This window comes from Strix uralensis, chromosome Z (assembly GCF_047716275.1).
Source record: "Strix uralensis isolate ZFMK-TIS-50842 chromosome Z, bStrUra1, whole genome shotgun sequence".
Classification (NCBI taxonomy): Eukaryota; Metazoa; Chordata; class Aves; order Strigiformes; family Strigidae; genus Strix; species Strix uralensis.
Genome location: NC_134012.1, coordinates 70,023,883 through 70,039,664, shown reverse-complemented (window position 1 = coordinate 70,039,664; position 15,782 = coordinate 70,023,883). Strand labels below are relative to the sequence as shown.

Here is a 15,782-nt window from a genome sequence, read left to right as displayed (position 1 = left end):
CTTCCTGTTGATCAAAGCTGGCATCACAATCCATTAGAGGAGGTCACTGTGCAACTAGTGTATCAGAACAGGCTACAAAACAAACTCTACACAATCAGACTTAAATAAAACAGAGCTAGTACAGAACTTGGTTTAAATAATCTTACACTTTATTTTAAAACTTTCAAAAAGCAATGCATTAGAACATATGGTTTAGAATTTTAAAAATTCTACTATATTTTATACAATAATCTCTGGCAGTCATTTTCCCCATTAAGTGTGAACATTTTCTCTGGCTATTCTTCATCTGTTCCTAATGCTCAGTATTCAGAATTTGACTCTCCAAACAGACACTTTAACAAATGAAAGAGCATGGATTATAACAAAAAATCTCAGCAGTGATGTTAGTATAAACCTTAGTTTTGAGTTTGATTGGAGGGCTGCTTCTTCACTCCCTTTCATCTAATGTTCCATCAGAAAAGTCCTCTGCAGAAGAGCTGTTCTATCTTCCAAACACTGTCAAGTCTTTATTTCTTAAAATATATATTCAGAAGTATATAAGAAATGTAAACTACATTAAAAAAAGTGTTACTGGCATATTTTCTCTCTCTAGGAACAACAACATCTGTCACAATATCTTTATATGTTGAATCTTTTTTTACTGTGTTTCATACCACATATCATTCATGTTCATTTAGTACTAAGAAAAACTATCCGAGTCAGCATTTATACTTCAAAATTAAGATAAAATAGATTTCAGTCATGTTTTACTGGTCATTTACTTAGAAATTGGTCTCAAGAGGTAAAAAAATTATTAGTGAACAATAATGATGAAGTGAGGAAAGATACAAGACATATCTGAATGTAAATATCAAGTATATAAAATATTATTTTGCATAACTACATATAAATACTGGTAATTAATGTTACTGTTTTCTCATAGAGTAACTCATATAGACTGCCCCTTAATAGCCTATTATTAGGTTAATTAAAGTTTCATTTTCCCAGATAAGATCATCTCATGTACTTCTTTGGTTAACAAGACATATGCTTTCTTAGAACTGTCTAAAAAATAAAGAGGATCAGTAACTGTAGATGGATTAAAACCTTCATCCACCAGTCGAAATTTCTGTTGTTTGAATGTTCCAGTCATTTCCATTTTTTCCTATAGAAGAGAGAAAGGTTTATTATTCAATAGAAGAGCTTATTTTCTTTTGCTAACATTCATGTTTGTTTTTGAAAATCTCACCTGATATAAAGTTAATACTGTTTATTCTCATTACTCTGGAAAACTAGAACTTTTGTGCTTCTGTGGACCAACACCCAGAGACATGGTGGGGAAAAGTTACAGCCCATTGCTTTCTGTATCGCTGTGCAGTGTCTCATCACAGTGTCTCATTTGGTGTAGCCCCAGCCTTGCCCAAGACAATCTATAGCATCTTCATTTGTGCACATTTTAAAACTACACATCATAAAGAGAGTAAAAACTTCATTATCAACAACTTCTTACTGATAAAACTCAGGACTGTCACGTTAAATAAAAGGTTGAAAGAATCACATACTATATCAGCCACACTCATATTCAGCCAGGTCCAAATGATGGCGGATCTTTACCATACATTTTATAACATTTTCAAGCTTCTTTTCAGTGTTGCTGTGTTCCTTAGAAGAAGCAGTGGGAGGCATCTCTAGTGAGAGTCTTTTCTCTATCTTCCCTACCTCTTCTCAGCCCCACTTTATGACCTCTCTCCATTATCTTCTCTTCTGACTTTACATTTTTATATATATGCAAACAATCTCTGAAAACAAAAAATTGTATTATCTCCAACTCGGAGGGCTACTGTATCTACTACAGATTTGCCTCTAGATTGTATCTACCTGCTTTTGTTGGTCTCAGGAACATTCTGATATGTTCTAAGGTATGATTGCATGTCAGATCAAGCTCAATAGATTGATGTGACATGTAATCATACCTTAGATCCGTCAAAGTGCCACCCACTACCTTCTTTCTTGGTTAATGATAGCAGTACCAACAGCAATTCACATGTAATGTCGGCATTTAAATTTTAATCAAAGTTCCAGATGCTTGATATCCAGGCTACATCCAAGGTCCAGATTTCTTCTGCCCAGCATAAAGGCTTTTTTGTATCTCTGTATAGCGATAAATCTAGACTAGGTTCTCATCGTTTCATAAACTCACTACTGCAACATTCTCAAGTGTAATCTTGTTTGTACCAGAATGCTGCTGCAAAAGGTATCTTCTTGGACTTATGAGATAGATATATCTATACATATATTTCAATTTCAAGATCCTTCACAGCCTTTCCTTTTCCCCCCTTTATTCTGAAATAGTATTCAGTATCTGATCGGCCCAGGGAACCAACTGCCGTAACTTCTCTTTTAAAACAATTATTATTTTTTTCATCTTTTCCTTAGACTTAGGAGACTTCCTTCACAAGCATCTTCAAAACCATTTTTCTGTTTGCCTTTGTCATGATGTTTTCAAAATACTTTCAAAATGTCTTCAAAATGAAGATGCTCGTCAGGCTTCACTTATTGTAATGATCAGTATTGTATGTTTTCTATACTCCCCCCATTTTTTTCTAGTCATATGTAATCCGTTGTATTACATTCACATTTTTAACTCTTTAGGGGAGGGACTATTTTTTTTCCCAAATGGGACAGTTACTACAGCAAAGTACTAGTACACAAATACAGATTTCTTTTATGATTATTGTGGTAACAATAATAATGTACATTTCTAATTCACTTTTTCAATTTACCTAGTACTTTTTCAAATGCTTTAACTTTTATCGTTGTGTTATACAACAAATAACATTTCATTAATTGTGTACAATCAGTCTCGTGCTTTAGCTCTACATCTCTTTTCTCATTTCCGCTGAATAAAATGGATTTTAGATTATTTTCTCCAGATGCAATTGTTCACATTTTACTAATATGAAACTTTGTTTTCCCATGTTCATGCTTCTAATCTCCCTAAATCCTTTTCTATGATCTCTATCCTTACTCATTTGTACAGTTCCTCCTGTTTTAACATAATCTGCAAATTTTATTGACTTTTTGTGAAATTTGTTTCCCAGGACTCCATTAATGAAGACAGCAAATAGGACCAATTCTAAAACTAATCAAGTGATATATGAGCAAGCACTTTCTGTTATTCATTTAGCCATCTCTGTGTTCAAATGACGTAGATGTTTGTATGCACTGTGCAATAATGCAGCTTACCTGGACTCTTAAAAAAAGAGGACAAGCATAACTTGGTAGATAGGTCACTACTTGCTTATACATTTGCTCCAAGTCTAATGATGTACTCTGCTTTAAAATAAGAGAGGCCATTCCTGCTTTTCCTTCATGATCTGGGAGAAAGGAAGTGAGATAAGAATTTTGAAACAGAATAAAGTTGACATTTTAGTGATGAGCCTTACAAAAAAGAACTGTAGTGCATTAATAAACTGATAGTCATATATCGTTTTCTGAGTTTCAGTAAAATTGGAAGACTACATTCATATTTTATACGAAATTACATATATTTGGAGATGACTCAAGAGATCAGTTAAGCAATAATGCTGTAAATGAGTTTGGCAGGTAAGAGTAAATGGAGATCCATGCTCAATATTAATCAATAAATGTGGATAAACATCAACACCATTTGTCTCTCAAAACCAGAAGTGGTGAGCCTCTTCCCTGGATTAGCCAATTATGTCTTCTCTTTAGTTTTAGCCTTTCTCTCTTGCCAGTATCTTGTCTCAAAACTGTGGATCTGAACGTTGTTAATAGAGAGAGAGAGGTTAAAAGTTCTTACTGGTTTGTCTGCAGAGTACTGTGGGCCTGTGGGAAAGACCAAAATGGGTGAAATATAAAAGCAATGAACTTCAGCAATCAAAAACAATTGCACACTTTAACCATCAGTTAGTAATAACAGCAGAGACATTCTGCCAACCTTAACGTCTGTCTCCTTTATAGTTTTTTTGCTAATGCTACAAAATCTCTAAGGAACTTGACTTGTTTATGTTTAACTGCAAATATCAAGACAGACGCAAAAACTGGGTAGGAATCTGCAGGTAAATGTTGGATAGGAAATGCGAAACTCATATTTTTTAGTCAGTCTTCTTTATTATGATCTTTTTTGTTGTGTGGCTTTAAACTAGAGGTAAGTTACACCTTTTTCGCATTTTAAACTCTTATTATTTTGTGTATCACCCTGGCCAACAACCAAACATCCAGTTCCTTCTCCCATGGGATGGGAAGGGAATAGAAGCAAAGCAAGAAGACTCATGTATCAAGAAAATGGCAGTTTAACACGGAAAGCAAAAGCTGCATGCACAAGCAAAACAAAACCAGGACTTCATTTACTCTTTCCCATCTTCAGACATATGTCCAGCTGCTTTCTGCAGGGCAGGGCCTCACTCAGCACATGTGGTAGTTGCTTGGGAAGACAAATGCCATAACCACAAATGTCTCACCATCTTCCTTTCCTCAAGATTTATTAGTGAGCATGGCATCATATGATATGGAATATTCCTTTGGTCAGTTTGGGCCCACTGTCCTGTCTACATCTGCTCCCAAGCTCTTGCCCAACCCCAGCAAAACCGCTGCAGGGAGAAAGCCTTGATACTGCGCAAGCTTTGTTTAGCGATAGCCAAGCATTGGTTAAGTTATCAACGCTATTTTAGCTGCCAATGCAAAGCATAGCACCATACGGACTCCTATAAAGAAACCTCTCTATCCCAGCCAGACTTAACACATATTTTAGAAAAAGATTTAGCATGAATGAGAATCAAGCCCAGATGATCTCATGAAAATTAAGAAAAAAAAAATTATTAAGAAGAAATGAAAATATTTTCTTAATAATTTATTTTTCTCTTAGTTTTCTTTTTCACCGTACAAATGGTTTATGAGGGTAAATGAAAAGTGGAATAAACCAGAAAAATGTCTTTATACGCTTTCCTTTAGTTACTTTAATTCTCACTTTGTTGACATTTCATTTTGACACATGGATGTGTGGATTTTCCATGGATGCAAATTTAATAAATCTTTAAACTTTATTAGATTACGTAGCTGTCACAAATTCATGAAAATAACTTTTCAAAAATACACATCACTGCATACACATAAAAATGCATGATACACCAGCTCATTCAGAATCTGGTGGTATTTTCATGATCTACATCTACATTTTAGCTAGGTATTAAACAGATGAGTCAATCAGAAGTGCTTCGTAAGTTTATAACATGAAATAAAAGAGTTATGAGGTTTAACAACTAACCTAGGGGAAGAAAAACATACACCTAAAGCTTTTTTACCTGGCACAGATACACCATACACATTTGCTTCTTGTATGAAGTCCAACATTACAATGACATCGGAAACTTCTGTAGTTGCAACATTCTCCCCTTTCCATCTAAAATGTGTGAAAAAATCATTTTATCCCATGAACACATACAGACATCTCCTCTTTAAAAAATACTAACTTTAGTAGGAACTCCATTCATTTCAGATTAATACCACCTCAAATTTCTTCCCACTTGTCATGCTGGTATATTGATCTGATCACCAGAAGACAACGCTTGCAATTCAAATGGTACTGGATATTAACTATCACTATAAAGCACAACGAAAGCTCATCATAATCTGATATAACGGTTTTCAAAATTTTGACATGTATCTAAACATATCAAATGTGACCAGCCTTTACTATTTGAAACATTTTTCTCACTTCAGTATCCAACTTCCTTGCTCACAGCAAAACCATCACTAGTTACTATGCTTATTGGAAGGACTGTTCAAAGAGCAGTAACTCCTACATTCTGGAAATGAGCTATCCAGCTCCATGGGAACACTTTTTACAAAATTAAGCCCCTATCATCCATTTTAAGATCATTATAAACTGCATCACAATAGCAATAAACTGAACACTTCTGGCTGAAAACTAATAGAACAGTATTGTTTTTAATGAAGAAATGTGACAAGAAACAATGATTATACCTGAAGGTGTCTCCAATCCTGTCCCAAAAATAAAGAAAATTCTCATGGTCTTGAACCATTAGATCTCCAGTATTAAAATACAGATCTCCCTTCTTAAATACCTCACAGAGTAATTTATTTTCTGTGTGTCTCTTATTGCCAGCATAACCAAAGAAGGGGTTCTTTGCATTGACTTTGGAAATGAGAAGACCAGCCTCACCTATACAGAGAAATTGAAAGAATGTAAACCTAGGGTATCATTGCACATTTCTTATCCTTTAAATTAATATTAATTTGGTACATATTATTTTACAAGACTAGGAACCAAGTTTGTCAGGGTTCAGTACCGAAGACCCAATAACAACAACTTACTGTTTCTACCGCTTTACAATTCCTGTGGTCACCTCTATATGCAAAGTGACTATAGAGACACAGTACAATAATGTCCACTCAAATTCTCAGTCTTTTGTATTTTTTCCTGATGACTCATCAAATAGTTTTCTCCCAGACCTTGCACCTATCAGTTGTGAGATCACTACTAAATTTACTATCCCATCAGAGTGCACACTTCAAGTGAATATTATGTCCCAGCCCCCACACCTTAGTGAATTTCCAGTAATAAAAGTCTCAACTTCATCAGCTTCCTACCGAAAAACTAGTGTTAATAAAAATCAGGTGTTCGATCCAGGCATTAAATCCCTATTTAGTCTCCTTTCAGAAGTTCTGAGAACACTTCTTAAAGATTTTTATTAATGTGATATAGCCTCACTGCTTTCTTTTTGGAGTAAAATATAAAAGTTGTAATACTTTTTTTTTCCCTCAAAAACCAGGGAGAAGTGAGGATAGGATTATCCTGTTATACATGTAGAGAGGATCAGGGTGTTAGTTTGCTAAAAGTGGAAGTACATTCTGAACAATAAAGCTTAAGAGTTACATTACTTTGTACCAGAAACAAGAATTATAAATATGAAAATACATAAAAATAAAAATGGGTCCAAAGGTAAGCACAATTTTTAATTTAAGGATGCCTCCTCATAAGCGAGCTGAGCCTTTTTTCCATAAATTGGTAGTGTTTAAGGTGAAAGCATTTAGTTCACTGGTAGCATCACTGCAGGCATTATGCTCTGAAGACGTAGGGCATGGGTAAGACAAAGTCTATAGACAAAGATAATACATTTTTTAGACCGACTGGTATAACTGGAAAAAAAAATAGACCACGTGTCTAATTACAGAATGTGTTCCCTTCACAGGTCAGTCTGACATCCCTACAGATAACTTCCTATAAAACTCTGTATTTTGGGGCCATATTTTCCTGAAAGTGCCCATCTTTGACTAAGACCTGTTAAAGACTCTCATAACTCCTTTGAAAAATCTGCTTCAGCTCCCTGTTAAAGCTGTCCTCCTGATTTTCAATGTGAGTTTTTCTTGCTTCAGCTTCCAGGCATTAATTACAGGTGTTACCTTCCTACAGTACAACACAGGTGCTTCAGTATCTGATAAACACTTTTAAAATAGGTATAATCAAGAGATACCAGATATTTGATAAGTATACTGAAGACAGCTATAATCAAGCAAACTTTTTTTTTAAATAAAGAAATTTATAAACTTAATCAACTCACTTAGACACACTTAATCTCTCACCAAAAAACATTTGCTCTAATCCACCAGTCTAATTTGTAGATCTCTTAGGCAATCATCTATGTTAACCTTCTTTCAAAAACACAGATGTTGTCATAGTACAGTAACGCAACAGCAAGGCTCCTTTAAAAAATTCTCTGGAGGATTTGTTTTACAATCAAAAGGCCATGATATCGTATTAAAATACATACTTACCTTTCTTAACTTTTTCACACCAACCATGCTTATTTCTAATTGGTTCATCTTTTTGGAAATCATACTTGATTAAATCAAATGGGAAAAAAAGCTAAAGAATGGAAAAAGGGTCATCAGTTATTCATCTACACAGTGACATCTGGTGGCAGCAAATATAAGCAAGGAAACCTTTACTCCAATCTTGTTTATCTAAAAGCAGAACATAGATTCATTTAAAACTGAAAATACTCTGAATGTAAACTTACACTATTTCCTGGAGGTAAGAAACATCAAAATATTTTTATAACCTTCTAACTTTCTGAAATATTTGGTGAAGACATAGAACCATAATTTTGTTAATTTTCTTACAAATAAGTTATGGGATCCACCTGTCAGTTGAAGAGCCTACGTAAGTCAGGATAATAGAAGCATAATTGGAATTTAACTGACATTTAATGGTGGTGGCTGATATGAAAAGTGTTCTTGGGGTCTTCTGGCACCTAAAACAACTGGCAAAGCAAAGGCCTAAATCTCCTTACAAAGGGAAACCTGCTTCCTGTTGAGTTTTACTCTTGCTTAACTAGCCTCAGTTCTTCCCTCAGGCTTTCTCAGGCTGGTATATGGTGGAAAGTCTTACCACAAGCACCAGCAGAAGGATACAGTTGTTTGATACAGTGCATGTTCCACAGTTATGCATTTTTTGGAAACACTGTGAACCCTTGAGTCCCGACACTGCTGACCTAACTGAGTTCCTAGTTAAGTTTTACAGCTGACCTTCCTCTTGTGTAAGGATCACAGAGAATGTGTCTCTGAGTAAGCTGAAGGAGAAGGCAAGATACTCATATCAACACTAGAAATTGCAATTCTTTTTTTCTCCAATGTACAGGGTCTGACTCCTATTTCGCTTCATTTTTCTACTGTGATATAAATCAAAATTAGACCTTTGAGAGACATTGACAGATATCATATGCCTGGTACTATATGGACCACTGTCTTTGCAGTTGTTATCCTAAGGCTTCAGTTTGCCCAGCCTGGGATTCTGATTTCCCTGTTCATAAAGGAATATATCAGCAATCTATTTAACAATTAGTTGAACCAATGATATCAGTTATCTTCTCCTGGAGAAATCCTGGCAAGCAGAGAAAACAATTTTAAAAACGTACGTAACTTCAGTCTTCACAATAAAGAAATGCAAGATAATTTAAGGATGGAGTTATGAAAGTGACTGAAGTAAAGGGTAGCATGCTAAAACATGAACCCCTTTGCTTTTCTGCAACTAGTTTTGATGAAGAGTTGCATAATTATTTTAACCTAATTTGAAATGTTGCTGTAGCTATATCACATAATTTTGTTTTCAAGGAAGTCTGAATAAATAGCAAATTGAATCAAACATCAAGCATGCAATTTCAGCCTCATATAGACAAACTTGTTTCACTGAGTCTTTTCAATATTCACCACTGTGTTTTCCTTCTACCCTAAGTCTGAAACAAAAAGATATTTTTAACAGTTAATCAAAGATATAAGGTAATATTGTGCAAAATCAAGTCATGATCCAAGAACTGGACTCTTTTTGAATAAAGTGAAGGGTATTTTTTTAATAACTACAGACTATAGCATTTACCAAAGTCAAGAATTTCAAGTCAAAAAGTTCACCTTAAGTAGAAAATAACTGTATTATTTTTGATGAACAAAATGGGAGGTATTAATAATAAACACAAGTAATTTTTTCTTAGAGTCTTTTCTTTTGGCTGTCTACATTTAATTGCTGTTCTTTTATTACACTGATATTTACTACTTTAATAGGTTTCATATGACAGACCAAATGCAATGAATAATATAAATAATAAGAACGAAATGGTATAAAATGAAATGTTACTCTGATATTTTTGTGTTTGATTAGAACACCAGTGTGTCCTGTTCAGTTCCATTTTCATCTGTTCATTCCTTCAGAGCTCAAGAAATGCATCTTGTCAACGTATTAGTCTGTATGATGCATTGTTGTTATAAACACTCAGAAACTAATTTAGTACCCGAGACCACCTAAAAACTGTTGAGACTTGAGACTTTTACTATTTATGTCGTGGCATACATCTTTTAGTGCCTGCAACTTTAGAGTATAGTGCCTATGCCAGTTAGCTTTTTGAAATAATAATCATGCAAATACATAAAAGGAGAAAACAGACATGCATAATGAAACTATGCCAATAGACATTCCCTGCAAACAGCTGCCTCTGCGCAAACAGCCTTCTTTTCATCTTAAATACTAGAAAACGAAAGCCCCAGAGCAATGCATTTAGTCTGGGTACAGGCCTAGATTTGTTTTATCTCATTATTTAAAATTTATTTAAAAAGAGGGCCTGAGCTGTTGCAGCATTACCGTATTATTTTCACAGAGTACTGCATGCAGCATTCATCATTTTAATCTACATTTTACTCCCTAAAGCACCACAGAAATGTACCAAATAAAAAGCACCATTTATCTATCTGAACCTTAAAATAAGTTAAATTGCAACATTATTGTTGGTTACTATGCTGCCTGGATGTTATCTAATAACAGCACCACCACCCCCTTTTTTTTTTAATTAACTAGAAATATGTGAGTTTAAATACTGTTTTAAAAATAGTTTTGAAATTCCTAAAGTTTCCACTTAAAGTGAATGCTCACAGAACATTCACCAGAGTACAAGGATCACAAGGTATTGCTTTTTAGTTAAGTTACTTGTTTTAGAGATGAGATACTGTTGAATTCTCTAGGAGAATATGTATTTATAAACTAAAGCATTACATTTACTATATTTAGTTCCAAACAGCTTAAAAAAGTGAAATGTAAGAAAAAAAAGAATAAATTCTGGACCATAGTATCATCATATCTTCTAAATGTTTTAAAAATATACCTGTGTTGCCTTATTTATGCTATAAAGAGTATGAATATAGGTTGTTTGCATAGTTTTATTAGCTAAAGTAAACAAAACCAAGAAAAAAAAAACTTGTAAAGCCATGCTTGATATTAACTGAATTGCCACATAGTGTAATAAAATACATTTGAATATAATTGAAGTAGCTTACATTATTTTAGCTTGAAACTAGTCAAAAGAGCAGTAACAACCTGATTTTCATTGGCCAATGAATTTAGGAGCTTCCACTGCTTGGATTGACACATACCAATGTTTTTGCTGAGAATCCAGTTTTTCCAGGGTCTTAAGACTTGCTTAAATCTAACTTTGTTTACTTTTAAACTAAAAAGTATCTCTTCTGCCACTTAAGTTCTATGACTGTATGAAATGTGTGCATAATACTAATTCTGCATTGCTGTGTAAAAGACAAAGTATTTTATGTGTTGAGGTGATTTATGATTTGTTATAAGATTTAAATGTTTCTAAGCGCAAAGCTGATTTTGATCCATACAGTTTTAAGTAAGAAAGATTTAGATTCCTGTAATAGTTGGAATACTTATGCTTAAAATAATGAAGAAATAAATTTATAAATAAAGTTTTGAATATTTTTTTTTACATGCTGTTTTTTCAGGTGTACTTGCCATGGGTTATTTTTAGCCCTTCTTAGAAGCTTCCTTGGATCTCATTAGCGCCACTCTCTCATTGATGTTCTCTGTCATCACTCAGAATTTATTTCAGTGTAAGAAGGACATTTTTATATATATATTTGATGGACATGACTGAGAATCTTACAAATTTTTCCCGTATCACATTTATATAAATACACATATAATTTATATCATATATAATCATTAACTACATACATAAGTATGTCGGATGTAAATATTAAACAGTAATTTATTAGTATATTAATCCATACACTATCTTCTTTGTAAAACATTTTAAGTTTTACCAGCTAAAAAGTTATTCAGAGGCTTCTACTGTTCTGTTTACTGATTCTATATGAACATCCTTATTGAAGAATTTAGTCATATACCACAGTGATGCTTTCAAGCACATGAACCAACCTCTCTTGAGTAAAGTGTGAAAATAAGCAAGTGCAAACAAAAGCACTGCTTTAACATCTCACACACAGTGGTTTCTTGGATGTCTGGCAACTACTGTAACATTAACTGTTTCTTCCTATTAACTTGCATCTTCAAAATTATATAGGAAAATAAATGTGTTATGTAAAACCTTGTACTTATCACAAGTATTTGCCCCCAATCCTTGGCAGTTACTGACAGAAAAGTTACTTTGCTCATTCAGAGAGCTCAAGTTGTCTTTTAAAGCTGTAACTTTTGTCTGCATTTCACCTTTAGAAACTGTGCCACTGCCATTACCTACAACAGAAATGTCGTCCTATTTATTTTCTGTATTGCCTGCTAAAAATCTTATACTTTGAACCTACCTGCTAATATTCCCACTATACGCTCAAATATCACAGAATCACAGAATCATCTAGGTTGGAAAGGACCTTGAAGATCACCTAGTCCAACCTAGTTAACCTAGCACTGACAGTTCCCAACTACACCATATCCCATAACTATCTGTATGTATGGGTTTTTATAGTGCCTTTACTTCATTCCAACTGCGCAATTATGCCAGTAGAAAGAGAGTAAGTTTCTTCTTTCTCCTTTACTGTATGACAATATATTAAACACACAAGCCTCTCTTCCCCTTCCTCAGTTCTCTTTCTTTCTATTCCCAGTTTAAGAAATAGGTGTTTAGGAAATCCCTAGAAACTATGTCTAAGGGTATTTCTTAATACTGTCCACTGTGTCAAGAAAATAATGTTTCAAAAGTTGTTGTAGTATTTCTTTGAAGAAACAAAAGAGAATAGGAATTGGATGGCTGAGCCTTGTCTGTGCCATTCTCTGCTTTCCAGCAGGAGACAGGCTCCCTTTCCAACTTCAGATCATTCATGGGTCAGCAAATCAGAAATAAAGCTGCTCTCTTTTACATATTGCTAGATGTCCAGTGGATGTCATTCAGACTGAAGTAGAACAAGCACAACAGCTACACTTCAGAATTCATTGTTTAATAATCTGTGTAAAATGTATTTTAAAAAATCCACAACAAACGCCTAAAATAAGTCAAAATGAACTTATTTATGGCATTAAATTACATAGTTTGTGTCACAATACTCACAGATTGTGGAATAATCAAAAACACATATAAAAGGTCCCCAAACTTAAGTATTGGTTTAAATATGTACTTTTTTTTAAAAAAAAAAAAAGAAAACCACTAAAACGTACATCTCATGGTACTTTCAACATTCCTTCTCTCTCCCAATCTCTTCCAGGCTTTTCTGAAACTGCACTATACCTAAACCCATGTTCATGTCAACACTACTCTGCTTCAGCATATGAGGGAGCTAGCTGCTCCTGCAAACAACTGTCATGAAACAGACTGAAGAAACTGCCATCCAGAGGAACTGCACTAGTGACAGAAGCAGAGCCCCAGTAGTTAACAGACTGCCGAACTGTTAATTTGAGACATGTAACTATTGTAATATTATTGATATGGCCTGTTGTTCCACTGACACAAATTCTTTCAGAGAGAGAGAGACCGTCTATGTCACACAACCATAAATGCACTGGATCAAAACATATTACTTACTAAAAAGCTCCTGATGGAGTTCTGAAACTTCCTTGCTTTTGAAGAAATCTGGGTCAGTCCTGTTTCCACATAAAATTGGTCATATAATCCACCCACTGACCTGGCTAGATATACCATGCCCATGCAACAAAGGCAAGGTAGTTCATCTCTGCACTCGATCTGGTTTTCAGTGACAACCTTCATTCTTCCCTCAAACTTTACAGCCTTAAATGCCGAACGTATATACAGTGGGGGAAGGGTTGTGAGCCAATAACCTCAGGCCCCTTGAAGAATGGTAGTTGCTAAATATTGAAGCTGCTCACAAATAATGTGCTTTAGCTACTTTCTTTATGACAGAAACTATAAAAATAACTGAAGACTTATTTCTAGGGAAATAAGAGTGTTGAAAAAGACAGAATAAAATTGATTTCAAGCCAAGCCAAATGGAATGAATGGCTTTTTCTCGTTCATAAAATATCTTATGGCCTTTCCATAGTCATACTGAGTAAGCAAGGGGACAATCCATAATTATCTTAGCAGACTATACTGATATTTCCATAGACTATAACAGTTCCAACTTGGAATAGTACACAAATTAGAGAAAAGATGTTTAGTGATGTGAAGTATTCAGTTACAAGTGCATTTATTTTTTAATTGCAGTTTGCATGAGCTATTTTTTCTCCTAATCTGCAGTGACTAACTCAAATCCTAAATCCAATCATTAAAAAGGAAAAAGTAGCATGTTCCATGTGCAAAAAACCCAAAAATACTAATCTTCCTTCTGGAAACACAAACAGCATATGTTATTGACATATGAAGTGCCACTACTAAGACATGCAAAACTCCCACACCACTTGATTAAAAATACAGATAATGAAATCAATGAATATGTAATTTCAAGTCTAATCCTTTATATGCTGTATCCTTTACATGGTATTTCCAAAAGGTTAATGACTTATGACAAAACTCTGTCAAAAGTTCTGAAATATTGAAAACAAGTTTACTCAGGTTTGGAACAAATTTAAAATTTCATAAGATTAAAAAAAAAAAAAAAGGTTTACAATGATTAAAGCATGCAGCTTAAGAAAGTCTGAAACAAAAATTAACATCAGCTCTAAGGTTCCTAGTTCACCTACCTAGAACTCACTATATTCCAGATTCCTGATTACCTGTAGTGGATTTGTATCCTTCTAGAGACATCCGTCAGAACCAGATGTCCACCATGCATATTACAGAGCATCAGTCATGTAGAACAGAGAATCAGCAGAGTTGGTCTGCTTAAATTCGTGAGCACTCAATAGTTTCTGAAGAACACACTAGCTCTTGTGGCATTTTTCTGAGTGTTTCCAGGTTCCTCCCTACTGTCTGGGTTCCTATCCCAGGAGTGAAGAATTCCTCTGCGGTGATTGTAACGTGGTGATGTTGTATTGAAGCTGTGGACCCTGGAACATATGCTGCCTAGAAACCCATTTGCACGTCATCAGAAGATACCTCTGATATATTTCCAAAACAAAATTTTTACATCATTCTCTGAAAAAAAGTTTTGTCAGGACATTTTACTATCAGTTCTCCTCAGGAGCACAAATACCACCTAAGTCAGCAGGATTTAAATATAGATTTAAATCTAGATAGGCATCTCAGTATAGATAGGTATCTCAGTTAATTTGCAAATTCTAGGCAATGCATGTAGTCCTATTTATTTCATGAGTAAAAACTGGTGTAAATAACAACATAATGTTAAATATCTAGTCTCCTTGCTAGAAAGCCTTGCTAAATAATCTTCCATATTATTAGCTAAAGCTTGGGACACATGTTACTTACTGACTTCTCAGACCATTTAAGAGATGGTATTAACAGGACCCAGAGGGAAAAATCTATCTGTGAATTTCAAGCTGAAATAAATTATTCTTCAGTTACTCAGAAGCATGAAGGAAAATCCACTCTGTGTGATGTAAATAATATGTACTCCTTTTCCCTAAGACATAAAACTTTCACTGTCAAAGCTTATGAAATACAAAACTGAATAAGCAGTGAGAAAAAGTATGTTTTTTCTGGGTTTAGGATCTAGAACAAACCAAATAAATATAGCTGACTTGGTAGATAAAGGGGCATAGAATTTTTAAATTAATACCCTTGGCAAGTACTGTCTGTCACAATTACTCAGCAGTCATTATGTTTGCACTGTATAACCTTTGAAATTTCTGAATAATGACACAGACTAGATGTAGTTTAATTGAATTACTTATGCTAATTGCACCTAGGTGTAAAATAGATCTTAAAGTTCTATCTGCCTGTATATTACTTTATTTTAATTACTACTAATTCCCATTTACGCCAAATATTTACATAGCAACATGCAATATAAAAATACTCATTGAAAACAGCTCTAAATATAATCTGTAGAACACTAAGAACAGGACAACTGTATGTTTATTTCACAGATGATGAGTACTTAGGTATTAAAACAAATCC

The 15,782-nt window shown here is 34.2% G+C and overlaps 1 protein-coding gene across 2 annotated transcripts in view; it reads right to left on the bottom strand.

The window, feature by feature from the left end:
* Window positions 1–245: 245 nt before the first annotated feature.
* SLC27A6 (solute carrier family 27 member 6) overlaps window positions 246–15,782 on the bottom strand; it is a 43,395-nt gene continuing 27,858 nt past the window's right edge. For both annotated transcript variants that reach the window (XM_074855580.1, XM_074855581.1), the window contains 5 exons: window positions 7,798–7,888; window positions 5,986–6,184; window positions 5,304–5,401; window positions 3,226–3,356; window positions 246–1,144 (listed from right to left, as the gene is read on the bottom strand). In XM_074855580.1, coding sequence (XP_074711681.1) covers window positions 968–1,144; window positions 3,226–3,356; window positions 5,304–5,401; window positions 5,986–6,184; window positions 7,798–7,888 — 696 coding nt within the window. In that variant the 3' untranslated portion in view covers window positions 246–967. The remainder of the gene's footprint in view (window positions 1,145–3,225; window positions 3,357–5,303; window positions 5,402–5,985; window positions 6,185–7,797; window positions 7,889–15,782) is intronic.